This window comes from Halichoerus grypus, chromosome 5 (assembly GCF_964656455.1).
Source record: "Halichoerus grypus chromosome 5, mHalGry1.hap1.1, whole genome shotgun sequence".
Taxonomy (NCBI): domain Eukaryota; kingdom Metazoa; phylum Chordata; class Mammalia; order Carnivora; family Phocidae; genus Halichoerus; species Halichoerus grypus.
Window position 1 is genome coordinate 110,580,355 of NC_135716.1, and position 21,058 is coordinate 110,601,412.

The window sequence follows — 21,058 nt, forward strand, 5'->3', positions numbered from 1 at the left end:
ATTCATTTACGTATTGCGGCTTTCTCACCATTACCATGGAGTTGAGTAGATATGACAGAATGGGCAGCAAAGCCTGACGTATTTACTGTCTGGCCCTTTACAGAAGAGATTTGTGGACCCCTGATCTAGACTATATGCATATACACTGTCCCTGTTTTACCTCCCAGTAATGCGTAGTGGGCTTTCAGCAAAAATTTTCACACCAACGCTTCCGTGGTGCTACCTTGCGTCACTGACGTCACTTTCATCTCGCCTGATGACACAGCAGTGAGTCCTCATGCAGGTTGTGAGACCTTGCACAATCACAGAGATGATGCTGTGGCAGCACTGCACGATTTGGACACCTCTCAGCAGCTTGTGGGGTGGACCTGTCCGCAGTGAGCAGCGGCTCCCCACTGGGCCTGTCACATCTGCCGTCTTCAGGTCTGCTGGCTGAAAGGCATCTGGGGACAGCACAGGGGCTTGAATCGTGACTGTTCTTGCCTGGGGCTTGTCTGGATAATGTCCTCAGGCCAGATTGCTCTGCCAGGGCAGCCTGAGGTGAGTTCTCTCGGTGTCCCAAGTCAGAAGTCAGTTCTCCCTGGGCCTCCTGAACTTGATGGTTTGACTCAAGGTCAACCCTGGAGCTGCCCTCTAGAAGTGCTCCAAGGAGCCTTGTCTGGCCTGTGAGTGGAATAAGGCTAGATTCCTATTTGTATTCTATGCTGCAGCCTTCATCCTTGGCTGACAGTAGAAGGACACGTCTGAGATCCCAAGAAATGGCAGGTGGAGAGGTGGCAAAGAGACTGGAAAACGAACATGCAAGCAAGAATGGAAGCTATGGCGTCAGACTAGACTCCATGTTATAATTGGACCTTAGAACGCTTTGCGTGTGGCCTGTCTACCCCTAACCTCATCTACTACCATCTGCTTTAGTCACTCTACCCCTCCCTGCTGGCTTTTCCTACTGCCCTGGCATGGAAGTTTCTTTTGAAGTTGAGTGGTTTAAAGTGAGTGGAATTGTGTTCCCCCAAAAGACATAGCGAAGTACTAACCCCCTACTACCTAAATGTGGCCTTATTTGGAAATAAGAGCTTTGCAGATACGATCACACTAGGATGAGATCACACTGGATTAGGGTGGGCCTTAATCCAATGCCTGGTGTTCTTAGAAGAAGAGAGAAATTTGTGCACAGAGACACTGACAGTCAGGGGGAATGCCATGCGACTGCAGAGGCAGAGATTGGGTTGATGTGTGCACAAGCCAACACCACCAAGGATTACAGCCATCATGAGCTAGGAGGAGGCAAGAAAGGGTGGTCCCCTGGAGCTTTCAGGGAGAATGTAGCCCTTGCTGACACCCTGATTTTAGACGCCTAGCCTCCAGAACTGAGAGAATACATTTCTATTTTCAAGCCCCCGAATCCGTGGTACTTTGTTAGGGCAGCCCCAGAACTAACACAGACACAAAGCTCTAACTTAGCCATTTCTCGGTTGGGTGACTTCAGGCAAGTTTCCAAAATTTTCTGGCACTCAATTTCCTTAACACTAGATGGGAGAATGTAGGAGTTAAATTAGTTGATACATGTAAGTTGTTAGCACAGTGCCTGACATGTAGGTAGCGCTCAGTAAATACTCATGTAGTAACTATCACCCTAGTTCTTTGTGTGGCTGGTCCTTCTTGACTCAGATGTCATTGCTTCAGAGGGACCTTCCCTGACCCCCCTGCTAAGAGCTGCCTCACCAAGTCACACTATCTCATTCCTCTGTGTATCATCCTTAGAGCACTTGTCCCAAATCTATTTGTTTATTTAAAAAACAAACAAAAAAAAACCCAAAAACCTCTTCCCGTTAGGATGTGAGTTCTGAGGGCAAGGACCTTTTCTTGTCTTCTTAGTATTTAGTGACTGGCTGGCTGACTGATGACCACGTAAAACCAGATACAAAGGGCATTTAAATTGAAGGAAGAAGGAATGAGGTTTTTCTAAAGATCTTGAAGTTTCCCAAAGCAGGTAACACTCCCATCTCTAAAAATTTTCCAGAAATTCCTCAGTGATTTTATTTAAGGAAAGCAGGGAAGTTCCTATAACTAACCTCAGCCTACCTTCTCTTGCCAACCTGGTATAGGACAAACATGGTGGGGTCACTGTTATCACCTTAAATACTCACACATTTAGGCAGAGGTATATACACTTTGTAAAGGTGTAGTTCTGAGAGCCTCTGGCTCAGACCTGTTAGTTCCTCAGGAGATCTTGTCAGCTATAGGGTCCCAGTAACTCTTCGGCTCCCGAATGGGAGGCCAGGCTTGTTAGCATTGGACTCGTTTGCTGTTAAATTCTGCCCTCTAGTGGTAATAAAAATGTCACACTAGTGCAGCATTTGACTGTAGTTACGTCTAATTATTCTGGGAGCTTTCGATATTAAATTATTAACATTCACAACCTCAGAACCAAGGGCTGTATTTAAAGTATATTTTATATGGTTTTTGTTGGCTTTATAGAATACAGATTAAAATCGTTAAGGCATTTTATTAATAGAGTAAATTGTCTTACATTCTTGGGGAAAAAAGCTCTAAGGTGCTGTGACGCAGTATGTAGATTTTGTGCGAGAGGGGTTGGCATGGATCTGAAGTTTAACCTGTGGTAACCAAAGAGTCTCCTTGGAAAAAGTTATATGTGAATTGCGATTTGACAGCTGAAAAAAAAAATGGCCAGGAGGAAGCTGGTATTAGGTGAAGCAGAAAACAGATTATCAGCATGTTAGAGATTAATGGGGAAGACCCTGAGCCTATGGGGTCGTGTGTGCCCAGGCGGAGTGGGATAAGAGTTCACTTCTTCCACCAAGGAACAGCCATGAGGCCAGAGGGGCTGCAAAGGCAAGGGTGAACGTGAGCAAGAGAGAGTACCAGAAGCTGATGTGAGAGAGTGATGAGGGGGACAGGGAAGATTGCATGGGTCCCATATGTAACTTTTGCGGAGTGAAGTGGGGAGCCACATAGGGATGACATTGGCTTCTATGTTGCTAGCAGACTTTGGGGGGCAAAGGCGGGAACAGGAAAAGGAGTTGGGAGGCCGTGGGGACTATCCAGGTGAGTCAGGATAGTTTGGACCTGTGACCGCAGAGGAGGTGGTGAAGAAGGGACATTCTGGTCTCATATGAAGGCAGAGTCTTTAGGATTTCCTGCCGGATTGGGTGCGCACGGGAGTACAGAGGAGCGAAGCACCATACTGGAAAGGGGCGCCTGGGCGGCCCGATCAGTTAAGCAGCCCACTCTTGATTTTGGCTCAGGTCATGATCTCCTGGTCCTGGGATGGAACCTGGCTTTGGACTCAGGGGGGCATCTGCTTGAGGTTCTCCCTCTGCCCCTACCTGCCCCCCTGCGCTGTCTGTGTGTGTCTCTCTCAAATAAATAAATCAGTCTTAAAAAAATCCTGGAGAGATGGCATTGCCTGCACTCAGACAGCTTGGGGCACATTTGTGAGAGTTTCTGTAAGACACAGACTGGGAGTAGCATGATTGAGTGTTGAGTAGTAAGTCGAAATTAACTTCCTGGCAACTACGGAGTTTTGTTCACATTTCTGTCAGTTTCCAAATTTTCTCTATAAGTGTTAGTGTTTTTATAGTAGAGTTATTTATTAAAATAAAAATAGCCCTCTGTTAGTCTACTTCATAAATATGCTAAAAACTTAAGGTTCGATCAAAATTATGTAAAATGAGTAGCTCGGGTGTATTAGAGCCAAAGTTCTTAAACTAAGCTCAGGACCCCTTTTCACTCTTAAAAATTATTGAGACACCAAAGAGTTTTAGTTATATGAGTTTTAACTATTGGTTTATTGTATTAGAAATTAAAATATAGCAGTTTTTTAATATTTAGTTAACTCATTTAAAAATAACTAATTATTTTTGTAAAAACTAATCATTTTCCAAAACAAAATTTAATGAGAAGAATGGCATTGTACATTTTTGCAAATCTCTTTAGTGTCTGGTCTCCTAGAACACACCCATGTGTGATTTTGTACCACTATGCATTGGGCATTTTAGAAATACTGGTTTTCTGAGTTGTGCAGATATTCAAAATGTTAACATATTTCATTATACAATATTAAAAACTCACTTTTGTTTATTATTACCACTTATCAGAAAAATCACTAAAGTATCAGGAAGCTGTCAAGCTCATGGTCATGAATACAAGTTTCCCCAAATTCTGATTTTTCAATTGAATGCTCAGGTTTCATCCCTGGCAACAAATTCTGTCCATTGTTCTGGAAGTGACAGGCTCACTTTGTTCCTTTCTTAGAAAATGCCTGCCAGATAAATACCCGCATCTGAATAACCACAGTTTGTCAGACATTCTTTGAAGTAGAAATGGTGTTCCATGAAAAAAGCAGCTAGTTGAGCACACGGTTGCTTTCCCTCAAGATGATGTTGTACTTGGGTCTGCCGGAGAAGGGCCACATGTGCGCTCGAGACGTGGATGCAAGGGTCCAGCTATGATTTAAAGCAAGTAGTTCTTACTGTGTCATCAAGGATTTCTTCAGCGAAACTGGCGATTTTTTAGAGAAATACTTAAAAATTGTTTTTTCAATATTTAAAACATAAATTTTTTCTAAAAAATGGTAGTTAAGAAATACAGTGACCCGTTATCCAGTGTGGTGCCTCTCCCTCACTTTGTGCTAAGGTCCTAGCAGTGTGACCCATCATTGCTTTCACCTTATTGGCGGAAATGTCAACCCAGTGAAAAAGGCAAAAAAGTCTTAGTATTTTTTTTTTTTTAAGATTTTATTTATTTACTTGTCAGAGAGAGCACAAGCAGGGAGAGCGGCAGGCAGAGGGAGAAGGGCAGGGAGCCCGCCACAGGACTCCATCCCAGGACCCTGGGATCATGACCTGAGCCGAAGGCAGATGCTAAACCGATTGAGCCACCCAGGCACCCCAAAATGTCTGAGTATTGTTATGAAAATAGTTTTGGCCTTATGGACTCCCTGAAAGGCCCCTGCAGGCCCATAGGCTGCACTTTGAACATCACTGTTCGAGAGGGGCTCCTGCTACTTAAGAGCTGTTATAAAGCCGCAGAAACACTTAGAACAGGAATCATCATCTCCTGTTGATCTAAATCCATATTTTTTCTCTAGCTAAGTGGGGTTTTTTAAAACAATAACATTTACATTTAAGAATACTGATTATTAAGACAGAAGAAACGTTAAATTTTCATTTAAAAAATGAGAAAAGATTGAGAATCTATCCTAGAAATAAGGGCCTATTCTTTACAATTGAGTGCATTGTGAGGCCTCAGTAAATACTCTGTTTCCTACGATCGAGTCGCTCATTGTACACTGTGAGGAGCTGGTGCAGAAACAGTTGCTGTTCTGCTCTGATTGCTTTATATTAAAACCATGAAAACCCAAAGCTTGGTGAGGCCAAGGTCTGGTTTATGGCGGAGATGCTCAGCTTGGATGCGAAAGTGCAGTTAAGGAATAAATTTACTTGAGGCAGACTGAATATGAACATTCTCCTGGTCCTTAACCTTTTATTAATTGCGGCCACATTTGCCCATTCTGTGCTCCCAGTGTGGATTAGCTGGCCAAGCTCCATCCGTCCTTTATGTCAGTGAAGATAAGGATGTGTCAGACCCTGGGAACAAGAACATGCTGTTTGGCCCTGCGAGGCAATTTCCTTTTGAGTCCCAGATCTCTCCAGATGGCATCTAATTGTTTCTTGAATGACCTCAGTGTCCAGGCTGCAGGAACCTGGTCTGAGAGGGCATTTCACATATTTATTAGCCCGTGGATGAGAACTTAACTACATAAAGCCCCCATTCACACTCTCAAAAGAGCGTTTTGTTCAGAAGCAATGATGAAGCTGATGGACTGTTTCCTGTGACCACCAGGATCCAGTTGGATTCTCATTTTTCCCAGGACCAGGTGGGCGTTTTTCTGAAGCATCTGAGTCCATCATGGTCAACTGAGTCCATCGTGGCCCAGTCTCCTCCCCTCTGTCTTCTCTGGGTCTTTGCTGGAACAAGCCTGGGCAGGACAGGGCTGCATCCTCTTATCTCCTGGTTTGCAGAGCGTTCAAGGATTGCTCGTGCAGGTGGTAGGAGTTGGGAGTCACGTGTTCTGGGAGCCTCTCTCCATTTGGGAACCCAGGTAGCTCACAGTGGAGAGTGGGGTGCTTTTGAGGGGCTGAAGAAGGGACCAATCCTAATCTAGCTGCAGGGATGGCAAGCCTGGTTCATCCAATGAGGATCATAATCCTCGTGTGGCAAGTCATGTCTTAGGCCTCTGTGGTTCTGAACTATTTGGGGGGGTCCCTGTCTCTTTGCAATGGGGATGCATAAGAACTGTGTCTAGAAATATGCATCTGTGCTTCTTGTGCATCTTCTTTCCAAGGTATTTGTGGGCCCAGATGGACAGTCCCTGTGCTTTCTCCAGACGTTCTCTGGCCCCTGTCCAGTTCAGGCATTGGCCCCAATCCTTCTGGGCATTGGAGTGTTGACAATGAATAAGACGGTAAGTCCTGAAGCAAACAGACAAGCACAGAGGTCACTTTAATGAGTGCTTCAGTGTTGGAGCTAGGGCCTTCACTGGGGTAAATAAAGCAATAGCAGTAGGTGAAGGAAGTCTCGTAGGGCCACACGGACTGAGAACCGGGGCTCCGGGGCTCCGAGGCTCCGAGGCTCCTTCTGGGCCGTGTTCACCAAAGGACTACATAAGGAGTAAATTTGGGAAGATTTGAATATATTTGGGGGATAATGCAAATTTCCCTTTCTTTGACCTACAAAGAATCATGAGAGTTGCCCTCCCAGGTAATCAGTTGTCGCTGGTAAAGTCCATCTGGCCTTAATAAGGGACTGTCTCAGACAGTACCTCTGGATTAGGTCCTCTGTCTTTCCACAGAACACAGTAGCCTTTGGAAATGTCCTCCAGGAACTTAAGAGGGTGCTGTCGCCTGCACGAGCAGGGTTGAATGAGCCGTTTGTTTGTGGCTTCCCCTAGCCTGGGAGGGGTGCTGCGTGTGGGAGCAAAACTCTCACCTCCATTCAGTGGCACAGGACATTCCGACTCCATGAATCCCTCTCCCTTTTCCTGGAGGCAAATTCATGTCTGCTTCTTCCTTGAGAACTCAAGGCAACTCTTTAATGGAGCATCCTTGCAGTCGGCTGTGAAGCACCATTAATTTCCACCCATCACTGAAACACGAGGGAACAGGCCTGTTATTAATGGGTGTGCATTATACATGTTTTCATGTAACATCAGTTTATGTTGGCTCTTTTTGAGCATTTCTCAGATAGATCATCTCTCATACATGTGAACTCCAGTAGAGCCCAGCACAATGTGTTCTGTCTCAATCTCAAATTTTACTTAATCTCACACTGGTAAAGTAAACTCTCAAACTGATGGTGTGAACTAGGAGATTTACCACTGTCAAGGACAGGGGTGGAGTAGCCTGGCTTGATGACTATTCTGGAGAAGGAAGGCCTGTCCAGACTCTTAGTCCTTGTATCCGCTTCTCAGCACATTGGCCACATTCACTCCGATCATTGTGTGGATATAGTGGGGGCACATGGTCGTAGGCTGCACTAGTTTTTCATCTTCAAGTTTATGGCCCACGGGGGAAAGGAGACCTCTTCCTCTGCTCTGGTTTGAAAAATCCCAGGGAAGGACTCTGATTGTCTAACTTAGGTCCATTATGTCCACTCCTGAACCATTCAGTGTTCAGAATTCTGATTGGCTCACACATCCAAAACAAGTATGAATGTACATGCCATGGGATAAAGCTTTTAAACGTAATAACCACTGTCTGCTATTTACATCGGTTTTTTCCCCTGACTTTTCAGGATCAGAAGTATAGTGGGCTATATTTCTAATTGTGTCTGTCTACTTGGGGTAAATATGTGAAATATTGACACACGAGTAGTAGGTTATGCAGAGGTACTTTCTTTTTGGGCTTTTCAAACCCTGTACTACTCTTTCTCTGGTTTTCTCCTATGTGCTGGATACCCATTGCCTCCCAGTTTAATTGTCAGATCCACGCCATTGCAGAGAAGTCGTGGGCAACAGAGCAGAGGGGCCATGGATTCCCCTTATAGTTTGGCCTTGGAAAAATTCCCACATCTGCTGTCACAAGTACCCCGGCCCTGAGGCTCCTGTGGTGTTCTTAGAGATTGGTGCAGGTGGGTTCCTGCTGCTCTCCCTGGTAACTCTCCCTTCCTCCATCCTGCCCTCCCACTCCTCTGGGTACACACTGCAAGGCCAGGGATTGTATTATCCTTTGAGTCATTGACAAAAGGAGCCCATTGTCCCACCTTGGGCACCAGGAGTGTTGACCAGAGTCTGGATGTCACTTCTGTAGGCGGCATTGTGCTTGGCACCTGAGTACTTCAGGAAGTGAAGAAACTGGCTGGTAATCAATATGGTCCTTTCCATGCAACACTCCGTGTGAGTCGGCCTTTTCCTAGAGAAGTACACCTAGATGGTGTTTTGTATTCACCAAGGCGGTCCCTGAGCGCTGCAGTCGTCCCCTGTGCTCTAGGGCTTTGCTACCTCCTGGCTCTTTGCAGATTCTGCCTCAGCATCCATCTGTCCATGTCCTGCCCTTTCCCATCGGTAATGAATAAGGATCTCTGATGGGATATTTTGGATGAGACCTGCCGCCTCTGTTGCTAAGGCTGTCTGTCCCTCGGCGGGGCTGGTGCCTTGGGGATTTGCACAAGATAAGGTACTCCAGGCAACCAGGTGGTAGCCATGCTTCCATTATCACCCCGCATCGATCCAGCCATTCGGATTCAGCGTTGGTTTAATGATTAACTCTGAGTACTGTCTGATCTCACAGGTGACATGGAGATAATAGTCCGTGTGTCCTGGTGTTTAGTATTAAAGAAGACACTATGGTGAACGCTCTCTGTATAAATGCTGGCTCCTGGAGGCCTTGCACGGGGTAGGGGGGTGAGGGCAGCTCCCGCTGGCAGGAGGGGGGCTGCGAGTCCACCTTGCAGCGCCTCTGCGTTCGGCTCAGCCGTGACACTGAGTGCGGTGGGCACGCAAGGCCCCGGCACCAGCGGGGGAAGGCTTCCCCTCCTCTCACACGTGTTTAAAGCTGCTCCGACGGCAGCGAGGAAGACGGTCGTGCAGGCCTCAAGGCTTCCTGTCTGCCCCTCTGGCCGACCTCAGCCCTGCGGGGCCGACCGTATGGTAGCCGCAGCCTCTGCCTGCCTTTGCTCATGTCCCCGGTGACCGAGGTCTTCCCCTCCCTCTTCTCCCCACTAGAACAAAAGATCAGGTAGGACCCTCAGAAGCCCCATCTTGAAGAACCACTGAAAGTCCTTCTGGATCAGTGGGGATTTTTAGGTCACGTCACTCTTTGAGAAATGGGTAAAAGCCATGTTCTCCTCACCTCAGTGAACAGATACTCACCCAACCGTTTGCATGCAATTTCCAGTAGCTCATGGGAGCCCCACTCCACCCCAGCTTAACAACGCGTGGCCTGGCCTGCTTCTCCTAGCTCTTTGGGCAGGAGGCAGAATGCTCCAGTATGTCACTGATGATAAGGCCCACGATCAGTTTATAGCCATGAAAACAAGATATTTTCCCACCGAAATATTTCACTTAGGTGGCTGGAATTTGCTTGAAAACAGAAGGGATTAATGCGCTCATTTCCTGATGCACTTCGGCCAGCTTTCAAGGCTGGAATGAGTGCAGCTGGTTCCGCCTGCACCTCTCACCTGGGGCCGACCCCACCATGCGCTCCAGGATTCCAGCCCTCTCGGGCATTCCTCGATGCCTGTTTTGTGCACTCGGACATTTGGTAGCCTCTCTAAGTGGAAGAAGGGCACAGAGTGGCATTGGAAGAACGCACTGTAACTCTGGCAGTTCCTGCTGCTAGGGTTGAAAGAGGGGAAGGGACATCGAGGTGGAAGGCAGTCTGGGTGGACATTGGAAATCTAAGCATCTATACCAGGCCCTGTTCTAATTCTAGAAGTGGCTGGTATCAGAGGAGCCGGTAATAGGGCCGATGAAGAATGAAGGAGTCAGGCACATGGGAGGTGGTCATCTGGCGACTCTAGACTCCTGTGGAAGGTCTAGTCCTAGGGCAAGACCCTGGAAGACTAGGCAAGGGGGCGAGGTTGGAGGAGCATCAGGCGGGCCATCCAGGCAGGACGGAGGCTGAAGCCCAGCTCTGCAGCAGCCAACTTGGTGTGGGGGCAAGGCGGAAGGAGGGGTGCAACCCAGATCCTATTAGGGGGCTACGGGATCCCCAGTCAGACTGGCTGGGATGGGGTGCGATATCGAGATCTCAGTAGTTGTGGATGGACCAGGAGTTCCCCTGGGTGAGGGCCAAGTAGGCAGATGCTGTGGACATACATCCTGCCTGTTAAAACAAACAACTCTCCAAAGGACAGCAGCTCTGGAGTAGAAAATCATCTGAGACATCTGAGCAAGTGTGATTAAAACCATATGTGCAATTTTAATATGGGATCTTAAAATTTAAAGGCTAAAAATATTTTAAGACTGAAACAACTTTTAAACTCCTCATTGTTCCCTGGTGTTTAAGATTCAAGAGTCATTGCGGTACCAGCCTGCCGGTCAGCGGCTCAGGTGGGAGCTGGCCGCGCTCTGGCGGGGGTCATGGCTCCTGGGGCCCGACAGGTGGGTGAGACAGGGCGTATGCCCTGCAGGAGGACCCAGTGGGGAGGGGAAGCTCACATATGCTGAGTGCCTACTCTGTTGGGTGCCCAGCTCTTTATGTGTTTATCTCACCGGGTCCTCACAAAGACCTGGTCAATTGGAGGAGGAAACTGAGGCTCAGAGAGGTTAAGAAATTTCCCAAGGTCCCCCAGCTTGCTAGCGGCGCAGTGAAGACTTGAACCCACCCTGGCTCTCCTTCTAACCTGCTACCTCGAGTGTCACTTCTGAGACATGCAAATCTGTGTCTCACAGCTCAGTTTTGGAAGATGTCATTTTGCAGACGTGCTTATGAGATGGGAGAGCCAGGGGTCGTGGAGATGGGAGACAGTGCAGCTGGTCCCGGCTGGTGAGCCTTCCTGGTGTTCTGGCTTTGCAGAAGCCCCTCGGCCCCTTTCTGCAGCTCTGCATGGGAGGGGCGTCTGAGGGGCATTTGTGGTCACTATTAGTTGCTTAGATAGCTCATACTTACCAAAGTGGAAGGAAGGAGAAAGAGAAAAGTGCACAGCGCAGAAAACATAGGAGCTACAATAACCAGAAAAGCAAATGCCTCCTCTGGGTGAGGTGCGCACATCATGAGGGTAGAATGGAAGGAAGCGTGCAGAGACTAGGTCATTTTGGATGCGTAAGACTCCCAGGGCTCCCCTAAAATTACACGTAAAACATTACAGTATGTGCTCTTTGCTAGGGGAGGAGGGTCGATGGTTTTCATGGACTCTGAGGAAAGACGGAGACCACCAGAGACTATCTGAGCCTTCCGGTGGAAAGGCTGGAGTTACGCCCCATGCTTGTTCTTTTCATTTTTGCCTTAATGCTAAAAACAGAAAATAGGGCTTGTGTAACCTAGGATTTCTGGGGTGATAACAGGAAGTAGGTGGTGGTGGGGGGACGTACGGGATGGAATTGTGTGTGATAGAGCAAGAAAGCAAAGTCCAGGCTGGGCCCTCACCTGATTTAGCTCCACATGGTCAGTTCTACAATTTTAATAGCCAGTTAGAGAAACGGAAATTTATTGGGGGGGGGGTGGTGGTGGCATAAGACCCAATAGAGAAAAGTGTGTTTGTGAGTACTGCCCTTTGTTCCTTTGTCGATGCGCTAGGCAGATCAATACTGCTTCCGGACAGAGGCCACTTAGCAGCCGTACTCTCACCGCTGTGAGGAATCCGGGGGACTGTCAGATGGAGACGTGCAAGCAAACACTCTTCAGTGCACCCTCTGTAGTCCCGGGCGCAAGTGAACATCTTGTCCACAGCAGTACACAAAGCGGCCTCCTCCTGCCGAGTCCAGGGCGCATTCCCTTCTTGAGCAAGCCGTAAGCTGCATGTGCATATAGGAAAGTGTGTCCAGCGGTCTTTGGCGGCTTATGCAGCTGCTGAGTCTGGCGTGAGGGGAAGGGGACTTCCTCCCTGACAGCTTCTCTTCACCCTCAGTGGTCTTGGGAGACCTCCTTAAGCCCTGAGGTCCTGTGGCTTTTATGGGAGGGTAGGTGCCCTGAGCCGCAGGAGCTCCTCCCCCACCACCCCGCTGCCCTCCGGCTTTACTGTGCTCAGAATCATGCAGACGGCCAGGTGCCTGGGAAGCTTTGGGAGACAGGGTTGCAGAGAAACACACTTTCCCTGGCCCAGGGCTTCCCAGGCATTTGCCTCACTGCTTTTCAAAGGGCCGAACCTGCAGAGGGTGGTCTTGGATATTTAGGATTGGGCCAATCCAGGTTAATCTTCCTGCTTCCTAGGACACCAGGGGAAATGGAAGTGATAGTAGGATCGGTCTTACCTGCCCCCACCCCCAGCTCATTAAAGCTGTTTTTGTTCACTGAGAGTCTGATCACTGGGGTTTAGTGGAGGCAAAAAAGCCGGGAGAGAGAGATCTTGCTGAGGAGGTGGAGTCTCAGTGGTTGCTATGAGAGGTTGAGCTGTTTTGACCTCCACGGCTAGTGTTCATCCCTTGACTGATGCTCTGAGTGTGTCCCTGTGGGCAGGGATGAGCCAGGCCTTGCAGCCTTAGACCGGTGCCCTCTGGTGACAGCGTGCTGTCCTTGGACTGTGGGACAGTGACCAAGAGCACCTCAGTGCACCTAAGGCTTGATGCCTTGATTCTGGGCCGGCTCTGGGGAGGAGAATGGCAGAGGATTGGCAGCTTTGTTTTCCCGGTTGCCCTGAAAACAGGTCAAAGCAAATACCTGGTAGGCACCTCTTTCTCTCTCACAGACCTCTCCGCAGTGCCAGGTCAAAGAGAGGGTCTGCCTCACTGGGAGCCAGATCTTCTAGTGAGGACTGTAGCTCTCTGGGAGAGGGACTCTTGCACGCTTTCAGCCTCTCTCAACCCAAGGGCTGTTGCCAACAGGAAGCACGCATCTGTGGGGATATGGCTGGCAGGCTGCTCCCGTTTCCATGGTTACTAAATAGGGCAGGTTAGTATTAGGGCTGTCCAAGGAAAAAATGGCATGGAGCAGGGGCCTTCCTCTGGCGGGCTTTAACCCTCTTCCCGGATGGGGTGGGCAACATTTGACCTGAAGGCATGGGAATCTCCCTCAAGGGTCTTCCTGGCTGCCCTGCCCTGGCTTTTTTCACAGGTGTGTCCCTTGGTGCAGAGGAACAAGTCTTCCAGGAGGCCAGAGGGGGGCGCTAGAGAGCACAGTTTCCCCAGAGTTTTGTGGGCTATCCAGCACCACTCCCTCTCCATCAGTCCCTGGGGCTGCGCTAGAGATGCCAACCCCTGTCCTGAGAAGAGCACGGTGTGTAGAAAACCCTGAATCCAAATTTGGTCCTAAATCACATGCACCAAATCATCAGAGAGTGACCCCCCTGCCCCAGGTCACCGCCTTTCTATGGGGCTGTGTGAGTAACAGGTTTAATTATAAAGACATTAAAAAATCTCTTATTTGTGTTTCTGTATGATTACAATACCAGGTTCTGCAATCACAGGCTGGAGTCCCTGGTCCTTTGTCTGTTCTCTGCTGAGTGACATGCCGTCCTGGTTTTCTGTTTCTTTGTAACTAGAAGAGAATAATCACTGTCGGGAGAACGTGGGAGAATTGATCAGTGTAGATGCAGATATTGAAAAACATAACAAGTCAGTGAAGGGCACTTTGCAAATTCATGCAATTATCATCTTTAGTTGCAACAACAACACGTTATTTTAGTCTCCCTCCTTGGGCATTTCAGGAGAAATTTATTAAAACCTTTGAGTGCAGTTTCAGAAACTATTTTTGGTGAGGAACAAAAAAATTAAAAAGTGACAGGGCGCCTGGGTGGCTCAGTCGGTTGAGCATCGGACTCTTGGTTTCAGCTCAGGTCAGTCTCAGGGTCGGAGCCTGTCTGCTTCTCCCTCTCCCTCTGCCCCTCCCCACCATTTACGCGCAGGCGTGTGTGCACTCACGCTCACTCTCTCTCTCTCTCTCAAATAAATCTTTTTTTAAAAAGTGCTTAGGAAACAGTTACCTAATAAGATTAACCCATTCTTTAATCCTGACAAGCAATTCTTTGGGCATTTGGGGGACATTTCTTAGAGTAAACAGAGAAAGCCTCAAGTGACAAGAACCATGATTCTACAGTGACCGGAGGATCTTTTGTGTTGCTTTTACCTTTGCCCCAGAGCACTTGATGACATAATTCTCGGTCATTTACAAGTCTGAATTATTTGCATATTTCTTTCAGGAGTATACTTCAATTCAGACTTTCTGGGGGGAAGGAGGAGTTCAGAGGCTTTGGGCAATCTCTCTGAATTTTTGTGAGGGATTTAAGGAGCTGCTTTCTTTCCTTGTCCCACACTGGGGATGGCGCTTTTTTGTAGCCTCTCAGGGGAGTTTTTTAGCCTGGTGGAGCGCGTCTCCTGCCAAAGGGGATGAGCAGATGAAAACTGGGCCCCTTACCTGTTGACTGTAGGCCTCATGGATGAGTCATCCCCACAGGTCATGGGCCCTGACTGCTCTATTTGAACCCTCTCTAATAGAAATCAGGGCAAACAGCAAATGCTTGCTCGTGGATACAGTATATGGATCTTGGAGGACTGTATCGACCCCAACTGGACCAACTCCAAGGGCCCTGTGAACTCTACCACCTTTGATGCTTGCTTCCAGGTTCTTGGGTAGACTTCCCCGGACCCAGGAGCCCCCAGGACTGCACATCTGGCCTTCAAAATCACAGAAGAGAGGGACTGAGGGAGCGCAGAGGAAGTCAGCTTCCCCTCCCCCATCATTCCTGTGGTGACAGACCCTCTGTAGCTCTGTCCCTGCATCCTATGTATTTATTAGGCTGCCCCTCTGCCCCTTCAGGCTGTGTTCAAGCACAGAGGCTGCTCACAGGCATTGAACAAACAAGTCTCTATTTTTACAGGCCGACTTGACCTAGTCCAAAGGCCGAGGCCTCCTGAGGATTTGACACTAATCCTGTTGGATATTTCTCATACTTCCCTCATGCCTCATCTGGTGTTGTTCCTTTCTGGACTGAATAGGTTCTGTTTCTTCCTCATTACAAGTTTCTGCCTGTGTGAAGTTTCAGAAAGCTTCAGGACACATTCCAATTTTGAGTGGCCAAAGCCATAGAAAGGTAACGTCTGGACCAGTAGGAGAGGAAGAGCTACACGCAGAAACCGGGGTTTGATAAAAACCAGAATTGTTGAGCATCCACTCCGACTGGAATGCAAGAAGAGAAGCATTCCCCTTCAGGACATGGGAGGCTCTTGGTGGGGGCAAGGGCCTCTTAGCACAGGAGAATGGCTTGCTGCGTGGGCCACCTGGTCTGAGTGCTGGATCTGGGTTAGCCAGAGAGGACAACTGAACGGAGTATTTGAAATGAAGGAGGGAAATGAGACAAAGAGTTGAGTCAGAAGAGGGTGTACAGCTTGACCCCCAGCCTCCCAGCAGATGGCTCGGCCAGGTGGGACGGGATGGGGCGCCCAGGGTGTTTGCCGACAGACCTGCTGATTAAACACCAGAAGACCCTACTGCCCACAGTGATGGCTAGGCCAACGTTATCAGCTGCAAACTGGCTGCCAGGAGCATTCTAATGAAAAATAAACAGTACTGCGGGTGAGCTGGGAGAGTGGGGACAGGGACCCTGCCTCCGTTTCCTTGGACTTCTAGGATTGGTCCTAAGGAAAAGTCACACTCCAGTCACCTTTTAGGTCCTTTTCTCAAAGGAGCCTTTGTCTCATCACAAGGTGGTGTGATGTGTGCTTCCTTAACCCTTAGCTGCTGGGGTAACGAGCACAGATCAAGTGTCCAGGAGCTGGTCGCCTGGTGCCCTAGCCCTGGGAAGGACAGGCTGTCTGAGGGGGATAATGATTTCTGCCGGGTCTCTAAATTGAGGGGACAGCTAAAGCCCAAAGCTCTTCTACGAGAGGTTAGAATTTCATCAGAAAGCAAGTCTGGTCACATGAGGATTTCTGGCACTGTGTGCCTGGCAGGCTGGACATCAGCCTGCCAGAATTGAACGAGTGGCTCGTATTGGCTTCAGCGGAGGGAGAAGTCCCAGACTGGCCCGCGAGAAGGAGCAAGCGGCTCACTCCCCCAGCCGGCCGCTGGACTGCGGGCGGGAGCAGCGGGGCTGCCACAGCGGGCTGGGGCTCTGACGCCCAAGCCCCATTTCTTTTAACCCTAGAAAAAGGAAAGTGTGTGGTCCAGGGACCGGGCACTGAAAGATGCCTAAGGAATGCAATGCCTTCCACGCCCTGTCGGCAGTCCTGTGCTGCTTCTATCACCACAAGCCGTTCCTGGGAGCCAAGGTACGTGCGGTGTTGAGATAAGATGCATTGGAGATTCTTTTGGGAGCCTTGAAAGCCTTGGTCTTACAAAAGGCACCAGAAAAAGTTTGCAGCCTGCTGGCTGTAAAAACAGAGGCACTTTCTTTGGCTGGTAGATCGGGCTAAGCCCTTCGTGATGTGCCTCCCTCCCCTGGAAACGGAACCCAGCTGCACAGAAGGGGGTTCCAAGGCTGCGTTTGGGGAAGAAGCTCTGTCAGTCTCCTTGGGTGGAAATTCTGTACCAAAGTAACTCGGTAACACGAACCTATTTTTCTTCCTTCTCTCTTTGTATCTCTCTTGCCTTGTTCACCGTGGCTGTGAGCTGGCTGAGCCCCTCTCTCTGCTGAGTCTGCTGGGGCATTATGTCAATAATGTATATAACCTACAGAAGCCACCAAATACCGCCTTTCCTATCTCAGCCAGGTTCTAAAACATTTCAGTGTTTGGAACTGTCTTGTCTTTACTGCTCTCATTTTGAACCTTTGTTACAAGACACCAACACCAAAGGTTTTGCATAATAAGTCAACACACTATTTTGATGAAAATACTCAAAGAACCTCATTTGACTGATTCAAGACAAGACCTGTGTTCTATGTTGCCTGCCGGCGACAACACTAAGAGTGAAGGTTAATACAGGCTCTCCTTGATCCGTGGGTCTGTCTGCCTTGGAAAAAATCCCGTCGGCCCTTAGCTTGACCACGGACCTCCCTTATTCATGAGAAATAGGAATCTGAAGTCTCATGACATTCCTCCCACCCAGATGGTGGAGCTCTGTCTCCTGAGGGACTGACTGACTTCGTGCAATTGAAAAAGCTACAGCAGCGTTATGATGTTCGGCTTCCTTCTCAATAATGCTTAAAAGAATTCTCAGGAAAATGTAACAGGAAAACCTATGAAAGGGAGAAAGAGCCCTTTGTAGAAAAATAGACACTGAGTGAGAAGAGGTTAGGTTTCTTCTGATTTTACTGCCCTCTTGGAGTGTTCAGAGTAGCTTTCTAACCATTTAGCAAAGTTCATTTTTGTCTCTTTGTCAAGGAGTTTGGAGGGGGATGAGCAATTAATCATCAGTTTAAAAGTGTTTCCTCCCTAATTGAAGAGGCCCTTTCTGTCCTGGAGCCCAGTGGGGTGATATGAGGACCATGTGGTTTCTGGCCTAAATATGGATCATTCTAGCGTCCGGTAGATGAAGTCATGCCATTAATGGTATTTTAAAGCTGTCAAAGATAGACCAGGAGGTCCCAAAGGGACCGGGTGCTTCAGATTGGCAGTAGGTTTTCACTCTAATAGAAGTCCTGCCATAAGCCGACTTCTGCTAATTCAGAAAAGTGCAACTCAGCATTGGTATGTGAGGAAACAGCCGCTAAATATCTGGGTCTGAGTGACGAGATTCTGTGTGGATGTCCCTGTTCCTCTGCTGTTATGTCCTTCAAGGCCTGCACAGAAAGGCCACGGTGACATATGAGGGTACAGCCGTCCCTCCCTGGCCTCCCCCTCCCCTCAGCTCCTCCTTCCCTGGCCTCCCCTGACCACTCTTGGGGGTTGACTGGTCGTAGAAACACCTCCTTTCCACCTGGGGATTCTCACCTGGCCCCCAGTTTGGTGCATCTTCCTAGCGCAGAGAGAGGACCTGGCTTGCTCGCTCACCAGACACGGATGAGCTTCCAGACCCAACCTCGGGTCCCGCATGGAGCCTCACAGTGCGCTTCCCTGCCCCATTTCCCTTCAGTGGTTACCTGGGAGAGAAAGTCCTCCTGGGCTTAACTCCCTGCCAGAGTCGCCCCAGTGATAATGCCACATCGCTTTATTGACTCCACTTTAATTAGGGGTTTCAGGTCTTGCCGCTCATAATTAGTTTCCGCTGCAATTAGGGTTTCAAAATTAAATTGGGATTGATTGCCTGATAGCAAAGCGGAAGTAAAGCTCCAGTGCTTGACCGTGTATGCTGCTTCCCTTGGCATGAATTTCTCAAACCAAAAATAACACTCTGGTAGCCATGGTAACTTTCCATTTGGTCTAATCCATATCATCTCGGGAGAAACTAGAATGTTATTAATAGTGTTTGTTGTATGGGAAGAAAACTAAAAATATAAAACTTCTTCATTACATAGGAGACCATCACACTTGGCACTTGGAGGGAATAAAATCTTACTTGCAGAGATTTGCTGGAACTTAGAATGTATTTAGGGGCCTCGTGTGGACTTGCATACAAGGGCCCCAGAAGGGAGTGAGACCGGGGTCGGGGGTGGCAAGGATGGAGAGGAGAATTAAGGGTATGCAGTCCTCACTGGCCCCCAGGGAGCTGAGGCCAGAGATGAGATGTTCCAGCCATATTGAGGGTCATGACCTTAACATCCCGGGTGAGAAAAGGAGAGGCTATTTTGCTTATGCCCAATGGAAAAGAGTTTGGAGTGAAGATATTATTGATCCATAACATTACTGGGGCATGTTCAAGTTCAAAAGTCCCTGAACGTGGAATGTAGTAGCCCATCCATGCATAAGCACTCTTTGTTGGGGGGGGGGGGGAGTTGATAAATGACAGTGGAGGCCCAGCCCCCCTGCTTTGAAGGACTTACTACAAGGGCATTAGGTCATGGTGTCATTTTGTTACATTTGCAGAAGTCTCTCCAGCTTCCCTGTGAGTTCTTTCACAGGGAATGCAAGTGCATTGTCTTACTGGAGTCTCAAAATGAGTGCTCCAAGTTTGGCAGGGCACCAGTTTACCCCTTCCCACAGAGGAGAAACTGAGGCTCAGAGAAACGACCTACCCAGAATCATTTAGTGGGGCACCAAGGGTTGAAACCGGGTTCTACCTTCATCTGGCTTCAAGCGCAATATCTGTTCTACGATACCATGTTAAGACCACTGAAACCTAAAATGAGATGATACTGTATATATTAATACTTTAGTGCACAATGTGGCTGGGGAAAAACAGTGCCAACCTCAGTTTTCAGGAGAGGCCTCAGGGGATGTCGAACTGTTTTTCGGAGAATGGGTAATCCTCCTGCAAGCGGTGGCAGGACCACCTTGAGGTCCCTCGTGAACCCCAGAAGGAATTTGGTGAGAAGCACAATAGATCCCATTTCTAGAACTGGCAGTAAGAACAAACCCCTACTTCTTCTTGTCCCTGTGTCTCTGATTTTTCTTGTATGGGGACAGGGGGGAAAGGAGCTGAATTTTGCCAGTTTACTGATGGCCACCCCTAGGAAGAGCAGTGTGGTTTTAACCCAAAAGGTGGGAGTTACCTTGCAAGTACAGAATAGCCACGATTCTGAAGGACCCTCAACAGAGAGGTTGGAATACAGAGTCAGTGGATGAATGAGCCACTGAGTCTCGGCTAACCAGCCACTAAGTCCAGTGGCTGTGGTCTTGCCAATGAGAAGGCATGGCTAGAAGGCAGTGGGTTTTAAGCACATGCTTTCCTACACATAGATTTGATCATCCTTGCGGCCGTCAAGTGCTCTATAGTGGGAAGAGCTGAAATCGGGCTATTGCTACAGTTGTGTTGTGTTTTGCTTTCAGTCGTTTCCTTTGCCCCCACAAAAAGGATTTGGAGCCTCTCTGAATGCACATTGCAGCCCGAGGTGTCCCATCTGCCCATCCCTAGGGGGTTGGGTTCCTGGAACTTGTTTTCGTTAGAAACTGCCTTCCTGTGTGAATATGGTAGAGCGAACCAAGGTCCCGCTTGCCTTCCCTGTGGCCAGTTCCTTGGTGTGTTTGCTGTTGTGACAGCTTGGGCACTAGGCCTCCATCCTGGTATTGATGACAGCCTGAGCCGCCGTAGTCAGTAGGGCCGACGCACCATCAGCATGAGCTGTGCAAGGTGGAAAAAGCCACTCGGGAGATGGCTTTCCAAAGTGACTCAGCCCCTCCTTGTGGCAGCTGCTAGGTGCTCATTTATCTCTCCTGCCCTCCCCCCCCCCCAAAAAAAAGCCCAGCACAGCTTTTTTGTAAAGAGACCTAAATGCATTCCATTGGCATCTGGGAGCTTGGGGGATCTGGTTTCAGCATTAGGGAAAGGAAGGACATGCCTGACGGCGGCTGGGTCCCAGCATCCCCTCTCCGCAGACCCCGGAGCTTGGATCCTGGCCGAGGCCTTGTTTTTGTTGGAGAGACGTGGGTGGGAAGCAGAAATGAGACTGGGATCCTGGGAAAATTCTGTGAGTGGGTTTATCACCTCCAGGACCACAGAGAAAGGGGCCTGTACCAAACATCGGGGAGGACTCTGGAGAGTCAGGGTGCTCAGGCCACAGAGATCTTCCTGCTCTGCCCTGTGAGAGGTCTGCAGTGCGTGGAGGACCCAGGGCCCTGTCACTGGGTTTAAAGATGTCAGAGACAGCTCTGGGGTCTTTTAGCTGATGCATATTTGGGATGTCTCCAGGCCAGCAGAGAAAACTCGGGCTTCCCTGGTTGGGGATAGGAGGGGAGGGGAGGGAAGGGGAAGGATGGGGAGGGGTGCCTCATGGGTTTGGACTGTGGCGTCTCTGTCCTCATCTGGATCTCCACTGCGTGTCCACAGCCCCAGGGGCTACTGCTGGAATCTGGCTCTGGCCATGAGAATGTCACGGCTTATTTTTCTGGCTTATAAAAGAGCTACTACAATCAATCTTTTAGTTTGTATGGGCAACAGCTCTCCTCAGTGTCCGCTCTGAAACACGG

The 21,058-nt window shown here is 48.9% G+C and overlaps 1 protein-coding gene across 8 annotated transcripts in view; it reads left to right on the forward strand.

Moving 5' to 3' along the window:
• The window catches only part of BCAR3 (BCAR3 adaptor protein, NSP family member), a 238,749-nt gene that overhangs the window by 170,976 nt on the left and 46,715 nt on the right, over window positions 1-21,058 (forward strand). The window contains exon 1 of one of the 8 annotated variants that reach the window (XM_078072738.1): window positions 16,113-16,384. The exons of 6 other annotated variants lie outside the window; for them this stretch is intronic. In XM_078072738.1, the coding sequence (XP_077928864.1) occupies window positions 16,301-16,384 (84 nt within the window). In that variant the 5' untranslated portion in view covers window positions 16,113-16,300. Of the gene's footprint in view, window positions 1-16,112; window positions 16,385-21,058 lie in introns of those variants that run through there. One more of the 8 variants, XM_036118115.2, reaches the window with a different exon arrangement.